This window comes from Takifugu rubripes, chromosome 9, assembly GCF_901000725.2.
Source record: "Takifugu rubripes chromosome 9, fTakRub1.2, whole genome shotgun sequence".
In the NCBI taxonomy this organism is placed as follows: Eukaryota; Metazoa; Chordata; class Actinopteri; order Tetraodontiformes; family Tetraodontidae; genus Takifugu; species Takifugu rubripes.
The window spans coordinates 11,903,601-11,913,639 of record NC_042293.1 but is presented as its reverse complement, the minus strand read 5'-3'; the positions used below and the strand labels follow the sequence as shown (position 1 = coordinate 11,913,639).

General features: G+C 43.4%; 1 protein-coding gene across 3 annotated transcripts; it reads right to left on the bottom strand.

Moving 5' to 3' along the window:
- Nucleotides 1-1,633: 1,633 nt before the first annotated feature.
- Nucleotides 1,634-9,730, bottom strand: parvg (parvin, gamma). 3 transcript variants are annotated; one of them, XM_003967624.3, is made up of 14 exons: nt 9,466-9,730; nt 9,195-9,347; nt 9,014-9,108; nt 8,321-8,385; nt 7,788-7,890; nt 7,383-7,526; nt 6,886-7,001; nt 6,757-6,812; nt 6,648-6,682; nt 6,491-6,552; nt 6,247-6,315; nt 6,035-6,136; nt 5,611-5,683; nt 1,634-3,230 (listed from the first exon to the last, which is right to left on the bottom strand). In XM_003967624.3, the coding sequence occupies exons 3-14, from the start codon at nt 9,054-9,056 to the stop codon at nt 3,157-3,159; spliced, it is 942 nt and encodes a 313-aa protein (XP_003967673.2). In that variant the 5' UTR covers nt 9,057-9,108; nt 9,195-9,347; nt 9,466-9,730; the 3' UTR covers nt 1,634-3,156. The 3 variants fall into 3 exon arrangements, with proteins under 3 accessions (XP_003967673.2, XP_029697271.1, XP_029697270.1); XM_029841411.1 differs by having other exon boundaries at nt 9,195-9,278; XM_029841410.1 differs by having other exon boundaries at nt 9,195-9,274.
- Between the last annotated feature and the right edge of the window lie 309 nt (nt 9,731-10,039).

Here is a 10,039-nt window from a genome sequence, read left to right as displayed (position 1 = left end):
TACATCCTGCTGTTATTAAGAAGGCTGCGATACATCCTGCCCACATTTATCTATTAAAACGCCATTAGGCCGTCATCTCTGCAGTGGCCCGGCTCTGCTGGGCCAGATCTTGGGCATTAAGGTCCATCTGAGCGGATGCTGAGAAACAGGAAAAGAAAACAGAAACCCGGCGAAGACGACGTTGTCCCTGACGTCTCGGGGACAGAGAGGTTGGATTTCACTCCGTCACTGGAATATTCACACTGTCATCAGTCATACGAGTTCAAAGACTTTAATAAAGAGCTGCAGTGTTTATGCTCTGCAGGCAGAGTGACTGGACCAGGATTTAGACCAGGAACATCTGAAACAAACCAGCTCTGAGTGACATCAACGCGATACAGAACAGGCAGTATCTGCCAGCGCTTCATTTTAGTTATATTCTATATGTTTTTGGAGGAAATGACCTGAAGTTTTCAAAACAATACACTTTATCCAATATTGTTCACGTCACATTTAGAGCTCTCCCTCATGTTGTCAAGTGAGTGTGGGAAATCGTCAGCCAAAAGTTTGTTTATTGCTTCGGCGGCGTGAAGAGGTAGACGCAGAGCAGGTTTCACCTTCGGTCCAACAGCCCGAGCTGTAAAACGTCTCTGCTGAGTGAAAGTAAAATCAAATCGCTCCCTTTCGAGCCTCTAATCAAAACTGATGGCTTCCCCTGTGTCACCGTCGCTGTCAGGGTGCGTCGCTCCCGCAGAAGCTCTGAGGTTCAGTCTCTGAATACTGAATACATGCTGTTTCAGCTGCACAACAAAGGGCGCTTGATGTCAGTCGGGCCTAACTTTAGCAGCACATTATGTGTCCAAATATGAAGACTTTTCTGTGTCCCGGTTGGTATAAAGTCCCATTTTCCCATCTGTGTTTGCGCCTCCCCACCTGCTTGGTCACCCACACTTGTAACAGCAACTTAAATCTTATTTTTCCTAGAACCCCCCCCCCTGCATGGCGGCTCTGCATTCCTTCCCCCAGCAAGCCCTCTCCATCACCTCCTGAAAATAAAACCTTGTCTTTTTTTTCTTTTTCTAAACCAATTACACGTGCCTTCACACCAGTTAATCAACGCCACACAGCTCACGGTAAATATGAAGATGGGTCAAAGACAGATTCCCCAGAGGAGTTCCAGTGGAGTGAAGAATTGGAGTGAAGTGAACTAGTTTAAATCGGTGTTGACCTCCCTGGTTCCAGCTCCAGATTTAGAAAACATTTACGCATAGACATACATTTACACCGCCATCGAGACCCGAACCCAACTCATCAATAACAATAACACTGGAAAACAACTCTCACGAAGAAGCTCCATCCTCCTAATGATGTCTGTTGTGTCCTGCTTTAAACACACCACATCTGGATTGACGGCGTTGGGTGAGGGGAACTCGTGGCTGTCTGTTTTGTAAATGCAGCGGCAGAAGCCTCGGGGCGACGCGGTTGCGTTGCTCTTCACTCGTGCACAGACGGATGCATCTGTCCACGTTGACGAGGGACGTGGATTCACCCGAGTTTGCTGTCAGAAAGAGGAAGACACTTCTGGAGCGCTTCGCCACCATTTGTCCTCCCTCCCAAAAACCTGCTCATTTATACATCAGAAATTGAAAATGTATTTAGTTTACATCGTTTATTTGTGGATCTGTCGTGTCACCTTAAGGAGTCATTGGGGAAGAAGCATCCTAATTAAAGATAAAGCCGTTGCCAGCGGGGCAGAACGGGTTTAATCTCAGTTCGGGCCTGAAACGCATCCTTCTGACACTGACGGCAGACTAAGCTGTAACCTTTTTGCAGATATGCGCGCGGTTGCTAAAAAGACATTAATCTCTCTTGACTTTTACGTGGCCGTGTGTCCTACAGATAATCGAACACACGCGCCAAAGACACAGTAGTGTTTACATGAGCTGTTTGCATGATTGATTCAGCCTGCATTTCACTATTTTCACCAATTTGTCCTAAAGAGGTTTGCCCTCTGCAACACAAAGGCGCAGTTTTCGTATATGAATCATATCACGATGACCATATTTCAATACTTATCATAGGCTGTCACCAATCGCTCAATATCGCTGTTGGTGCCTATTCGTGTGTGGTTTCCCCATTCATAATGTGCAATTTACTTGTATTGAAAGTGGTCATTCTATCAAAACGGACCTTTTATATGATTAGAAACACAACTCCACCCACGCTTTCCCTCCATCTCCCTCTGTCTCTGCTGCCAAGCTGATTTCATGCAGTATTTTTTTTTTTCAAATGTCAAGAAAAATACAATTTGAATATAGAGTATTTTTCAACCCCTTGGTGGAAATGAATAATCTGACTCTATGAATGTCAACAAAAATGTCTCCCAAAAACCTGCAGGAGAGAAATGTGACAGTAGCTGGTTCCCGATCTAATTTACATCTTCACAATTATTTTCACAAATCAAAAGCACAAAGGTGCTGGTTGTAATGATATATTTAGGTTTTTAGAAAACCTCTGTGCGTTACCAGAGAAGTTAAGGGATTCCTTTTTTCTTCCATTTCAGCCTTAAGGGTTTTCCCCACATGTATGACATTGAATTGTGAAAAACTATGCAACACAAGAAATAAAAAAAGAATCTACACTTTTTCAAAGATTAGACAAGGTCTGGGGCCCTCGGAGGGATAAAAGCAGATAAAAGCAAAAAAAGGACATTTTGACAAAGACATGGCACTAAAAGAATATTGTTTTGATCTTTACACTGTCGCCACAGCCACGTCATTGCATATGGTGCAATTCTGTCATCTTCATTCGTCATTTGTTCGCATGCATGCACAGATATACACACATCCAAAGTCAGGGAAGGTCGCACGCAACGAACTGGCCAGGCATTCACCACTGGCATCCACAGAGGCGCAACAGTGGGGCAGAATTCTTGCTTTGCTCTTGAAACTGCCTCGTCCTCCAAAACTAATCAGTCTTTTAATACCCACAAACCCCTTTGATAGATAACATGAAGGTTGGACTTGTAAGGAAGGCAAATTAGATGATTTTTACTTCAAAATAGTGATGCCATACCAGCTAGAGGGAGTAGCTGTAGGAGGGAAATGCCCTTAAAAACATTTGCAACAATGTACGGGCCGATGAAGCACGAAGTCTTTCTGCTGCTTCTCCTTCCCCTCATTTGCCTCTGTGCTTCCTGAAGAGCGCGTACAGAATCTTCAAGGTCGCAGTGATGTCCTGAGAGACGATATCTGTCACAGAATCCAGGAGGAAACAGTTTGTGAGTATTTATCAGGCGCTCTCGGCAGTCGCGGAGCCACCGAGGCAGCAAGAACAGGAAGACGCTTTTAGCAAAGCTAGCTCATAACTATTCCCACCAGCTGTCCTTTAAGGTCATAGATCAGGGGGACAAAAACAACATTAGATGGAGATCTAATCAATATGTCCTTGGCAAGACAAAATTGCTTTCAGTTGTGAGATGTACTAACTGAGAGAATGTGACATATAGATCAACTTTACCGGTGGCTAACCCAATTAACGTGCACATTGCGTTCCACTTTTAGACCTTGAGTGCTTGGATTCTTCATTCCACCACAGCAATTATGCTGGTAATTAAAAAGACACTAAAAATGAATTAAATTAGCCTTTTGCCCCTGGCTTAGATTAATCGCACTGGTCCCTAAATTAACAGTAACCGGGGCGCTATCTGGCCAGCAGGTTTGAGGGGGGGGGGGGGCTTAATGGTTGTGAAGGGAAAATTCAGCCAGAATACAGAGCATGTTGTCAATAATGCATCTGCAGGGAGGTTAGGTAGATCCTTTCACCTCTGACTGAAGCCGTTAAGTTATTTTTCTCTCTTCTTTTTTGTAATTATTGATGCGTACATGGACAAAAGTGGCCGTTTCACCCATAATAGTGAAGATAAATACAGTATGCTCCCATAGCAGGAAAACTGACTAAAATCTGGTGCAAGATTCAATTATGACATATTCTGATGTTGAACATGACATAAGCCCACACAGGACATCTTTTGCAAATGTGTGTCCAGAGTTTTGTCTTTCGTATTCAGGATATTATCTGTCATTTAATTTATTTTACATATACATTCCTGTGCGTGTCCTTCTATTGTTCCTGTTGTATCTGTGAATATGACAGTAATCTAAGGAGCTCTCCATGGCCAACAATATGGAAGTACTGTAATTTATATTTGCAATAGTAGTCTTCAGTACTTTACAGCTCTATTTCTATCTTACATCATGATACTACTTACAGAGGAATCTGCTTAAGCATTAAGCAAAAAAAACCTCTCTTTTACAATAACAACATTGGAACAATACGATAAAAAGTGCTAATATGACAGCTGATTCCCCACAATATTAAAGAGAGAGAGAGTGTTTAGTTGTAATGAATGTTTGTGTGTAAATTATTAATAACATGTCAGAACAGACTCAGCTCAATTCGTATCAAGTCCTGAAAGGTTTTATCGTTTTTTTCAGGATGAGCTTGAGATCAAAGTGGTTTTTAAGCCCCTTAGTTTATATTTCATGATGGAGTTCCTTTTTATGTAGTTTACACTCCTTTGATTTATTAATAAGTTAAACTGGAACATATTTGCATTACATTTTTGATGAGGCGCCCCAATTGTAATCACATTTACAGTAGATGACTGAGTAGTTTAGTAGGGAAACGTAATCAAAACGTTTAATCTGTTCATCTGTTTTATCATAATCCTCATACTGTGTATGTTCTGAGGAAGCTTGCTAGATCGGTCAACCTAATTAAATTAAGATTTCCTGCTTGCCTTTAAGTGAATTAAGTGCGATCAATCGGACAAAAAGCCGCAGTCATCATCCCGCATTGAAGATATTACTCATCCATTTTCAACTGATAGATAAATCATCCCATAATCTACGATCACTGAATTGTGCGCGTAACAAAAAAAGGTCACTATGCAGTAGGCGAATTACGCATTAAATTATTTTGCGTCCCATTTACACACGTGCAAAACTGCTTTTGTTAATTAAAGTCTCCAGTTAAATGCTGTTTTGTAGTTGAATTCGATGCAAAAACCCCGACTTGATTTGGACCTTTGCTGCAGCCCATCTAAGAACTAAATCAATATATCTGTATATCTGTTCTGTTCCTCATTTAAATTGGTTTTTCACAACGTAATGGGGAAGAAAAATAGAAAAAGCTGTTTAAAGTAGAATCCCCAAAGTCTCCCAGCAGGTCCCAAACTGACATCAACCCTGGGAGAACTTCTGCCTCGCTAATCCTCTCTAAATGAATGATGACGACCTCGGGCTGAACCGATCATTTGCAGTGATACTCAGAGATGCTAGACATGCTCGTTCATATTCCACGGTGCAATCACATCCTCAGCGTCAAACCCACGCTCCATCGCTCAGCAGGAATGGAGTCAAACCACCTGAGCGATGGCCGTCCTTGTTGCACATGCCAACGGATTTTAGCGTTTCTCTGTCAGCCTGATAAATGTTCTTGATAAAGACTGTCAATGCTGTCAGAGGGCTCCTGGGGGGCTTTATGTTGCAATTACTTTACTTTTTTTTTCTTCTCTCTCTCTCTCTGTAGAGAATTTTAGTCTTGTCATTGTAGGTATTATTTCCTCACCTTGGGGGCTAATGCTGGCCACATGGAGGCCTGTGTCATGGAGGAGGTCAAAAGCCAAAGTCATATTGTGGAGCTGAAAGTATAACAGAGCAATGTATAGATCCCTTTTCTTTGAAGTTTCTAGCACCAGTTTATACATGTGTACACAATATGTCAAACATGATTATTATTTTCTTTTTTATGCGTTGCGGAGGGTTTATGTCAACAATAAAAGAAAATTACTGTCAGTTGTATTGAATGGAGCATTTTCTCTAAATCTGCATCAGTTTATGTCATAAAATGACAGAAAAAGGCATTTACTACTATTTACGGCCTCATAGCAAAGACCGATATTAATGATGATGTCGTTGTTGTGTCTCCGTCCTCTCACTGGGATGCACATCTATCACTAATGGCTCAAAGATTTATGGAATCTATACTGTACCCTCTCAGAGGACTGGCACGGGGTCAGAATGAAGTCATGGAGCGGGATGAAGAAGCCTTCTAGCTGCCCAATCAGCAGCAGTAATATCACGCCATCAGCGAACTGGACACAAAGTGCAGAGTTCACCAATGGCCAAGGGAGATGATCTCAGGGAAGAGGATCATGATTACATATGTCCTCCCCTGTCAGTCCGGAAAACATGTTTTATTTACCTGCGTGTCCATGTCAACCACATGCAGACCCAAGTTGGACACTTTCTGGTTGATAAAGTGTAAGATGGCCTGAAAGGAGAAAATCAAGAGGTCTTGATTAGCTGGCCTCGGTTTACTGCCACGGGAAATCACTGACTCTTATATCATATAAACAAAAGGAGAAAAAAACAGGAAAGAGAGCCTTAAATCCTTGACAGAATTCTTCTTTCTCAACATCCCAGATGATTCCCTCTCCTTGTTATACCTGCTTCACCGTGTTGACCTTGTGAGCCTCCAGCTTCAGCAGTTGGTCGATGGGATCCTCCTCTGGGGAAACGGAACAGCCCGGAAAAGTCACTTCAGGCTGCGCTGATGTGTTGCTTAGAGTCAACATGTCAAATGAGGGAAACTTCTTTACTCACTCCGAGTGCTGCCGGGAGAGTCGGAGCAGGCGAGCCTGTTCAAAGAGTCAAAACCCGACGTGAGCTTTCGCACATCTGCCAAAGAGACACACCACAACATTCTGCTCACCGATCTTCTGTGAGAACTTCCACCTCCGTGGAGGATTTGATCCCTCTCCCGCTGACCTGCAGACGGGAGAAAACGGGATCGACATCACAAGCGGGTTCAGGGCGACAGGTAAAGGTGGAAAAACCTCACCTCCACAACCACCACTTCGACCTTCACGTCCGGAGGCAACTCCAGCTCGGGTTGGAATCGTTTCACCATGGCAACCAGCAGATGAATGGTGGCCAGGAGGTCTTTGTTGTGGATGACTGACAGGCGAGTAGCAGACAATAAAATAAAAAGTGGTAAAACAGCCGGCGTGGGGATTGAGGGAGAGCCGTCCGCCTCAGTGTAGAGGCAGAGAAAGGGTAAAACTAATGAAGCTTTAAAAATAGAATAGCCACATGATGGCGGAGGGTCAACAGGAAGACCGGGGTTTTGGTTGCGGTGCCACTGATAGAAATCTCATTTTAGTGTTAAGCAGATGCAGCATCATACCAAAGTTTGACCTTTTCAGACTGCAGAGCTGAAAATCTCCCTCTTTCAGAGCATCGAACCAAATATCTCCAACTGATTTAGCATCATATTCAAAGCATTCGTGGATTATGGGAACTCTCCAACTGTTGCTGCCTTGGTTTAGCATGACTCACGCTTCACATTCCATTTGAGCCCGCCGGCGTCCTCCTGGCCCAGCCTCTTGTCCAGCTCCTCCAGGATCACTTCCAGCTTGTGGATCTGAGCAGTGCTGCTCACAGCGATCTCCTCCACAGAAACGTGAACGCCCGCCAGCCTGGCTGCAGAAATCAGGGGACTATCATCTGTGCAGTCGGACCGTGGAAGGATTTTTTGGTTTGGCAACATTAATTTGAACATAAAAGACGAGTTGGTCGAGTGGATTTGATTTCAGCGTGACTGCACCAGGATGGACCTCAAAACTCTAATTAAATCCCATTGCGGTTGCACAAAATTAACATTATCAGTCAGATCTTGACATGCGCCTGAACACCAGGAAGCTGGGGACTCGAGACTTGACTGATGAAGTCTGATGAACTCACACAGCAGGTGATGAAGCACCAGTCCGTCATAGAGGTCTTCCTCCAGACTCTGAACCACTATGTGCTTGGGTTTCAGAGTGCTATTGATCCACTGCACCAGCATCTACAGGGAAAAGGCCCGTTGTGAAATAAGAAAACATCATCCCTCAAAGCTAATATCCGATGATTTTGCATGATGCGCTCGTGCTTCGAGCCAGGTTGTGTTTTCATGTCGGTTCCAGCAGGGTCTTGCCTGTCTCTGCTGAACCTCCCATCACTCGTAATAGTTGCGTTCATTAAGATTTCACTGATCCTTTTACCTCTTCGGGGAACTGAATCAGATATGTTTCGCGCTTTTCGCTGCACAGCCGCACGCAGCCCCTGAAAGGCGCTTCCTGAGTGACAGTTATCCCTCGCCTCTTCAGGACAGTTGAGATTAATTTTTGTAATTTATAACGATTAGCCTGTGCGGCGGCGCAGCCATACTTGGACAAGCCCATTTACCGACTCATCAAGTAAAGACAGATTAAAAAGGTGATTAAAGATCAACATACCTCCTTTAATTTCTCAAAATTGGGGTCTTTTAGAGATGCTGGCTGAACAAGCTTTTGCACATCACCTGTGGAAATATACACGTTATAATGGATGTGATGGATATAATGCTGCCTCTTTTAATGTCTGTTAGTTTTGACTTTGCTATTTAACTAAAGACAAGTCTCAAAAGTACAATTCAGTACTGCTTTCGTTTCTACAGTTTCCCTTTGGATTGATTCATTTTAAATAAACACTTAAAGCTGCAGACAGCCAGTGGTTTCCATACATTATGAAAATCAATTAGCAGCCCACTGAAATTTGCATGAACTGTGGAATTAAATCACACTCTTCTGCATTATTTATTCCCTGTCTCTCATTATTCTACGCGGCTGGATAGTGCGTTCTGGACCCTAATCAATAATTATATATTTGTATGACAATGAAATCTTCCCAGCTGTTCAAATAGATGTTGCCAGATTTGGCGCGGGCTGACGAGCACAGACGGAAAGCCAGGCGTTTCCTCAAGGACATTCAGGAGACCAGAGGGACGTTTTAAATCAGCCATAATACTTTTATCAGGTGGTGCAGCTGAATGCTAATATTCTAACGTGCCACAATACTCTCAGCTTTGCTGTAACTCATCCTAAAGCAAAGGTGTGAGCGTTGATTTGAGGCTTGAGCATTGTGTGCACACATGTCCAGAAAACACTCACCATCCGTGGGCTCTTCCTCTTTATGACCCTCAGCCGTCTCCATTCTGTTTGCTTCCGTTTGCTTTTAAGCCGTCTCTTAAAATCTGTACAGTCAGCTGTGATGCAATAAAAGAATCATCAAAGACCTTGTTTTTCAGACAATTTACAGCTGTTGAAAAATGTTGAGTCTGTTTTTATATACCAGGTTTATGAGGACTGAGGTGAGCTGCTCAAAAGGTTGTCAAACATGAAGGAAGATGTCAAGTGTCATCGTCTCACTTTCTGTCTTGCAGAGAAGAAAACACAGGAAAATGGTCCAAAAACATCACTTCTGACCCGATCGTGTCAGAATTTCCTGAATTATAAGAGGAAATGGCGTCTGTGAAACTTTACTTTTGCTTTGTGTCTGATCTGCAACTTGCTGACAGGAAGTTTCACCAAACGGGTCATCGAGTGTCATCAGCAAAACCTACCTTCTACTCTCCCGGAGGCACTCGACACAGAATGGGCTGAACGACGCTCCTTAATTTATGTCGACGTCTGTCAAAAGAACAAAGTAGCAGGAGGCAGAGAGCTGCTCTAAATCAGAACAAGACCTCTGTTGAAAACATCTGGCTGCGCTCTATCTCAAACTGACGCTTTAAACGAAAATTAAATGTCGTCGAAGACGAGGGAGGAAGCAGAAGAGAGGGTGGTAGCAGTTCCTCTTTGTGGTGTCAGCTCTAACTGATATTTACGTCCGGGATCACCACACTAAAAAAAACTGTGTATATGATAGAGGCGACCCCTCGCATGTCCTGCCGCTCTTTACTTTGCATGTGCCTCATGTAGGTAAAGAGATAAGACATCCAGTCAGAAAAGACGACGGGGCAATTTGGGGGTATGTGGAAGGTTACCATAGCAACAAAGGAACAAGACGAGGAACTAAAAGACTAAAATAAACCCATAATTCCTTCAGATAAACCCAAATTGCTGGAATTGTCAGTTGGAGAGGCAATTTCCCTCGAAAGCCAGAGCAAATGTAACCAATCACAGACATCAACAGAA

Bases quoted from the DNA above. Each gene is read 5' to 3' on its own strand.
- parvg (XM_003967624.3), bottom strand. From the start codon at position 9,056: ATGGAGACGGCTGAGGGTCATAAAGAGGAAGAGCCCACGGATG. The intron at 6,813-6,885 runs GTGAGGTTTTTC...TCCCGTCTGCAG, and splicing joins TCGAAGTGGTGGTTGTGGAG to GTCAGCGGGAGAGGGATCAA. The intron at 6,683-6,756 runs GTGAGCAGAATG...CTCTTTGAACAG, and splicing joins GAAGTTCTCACAGAAGATCG to GCTCGCCTGCTCCGACTCTC.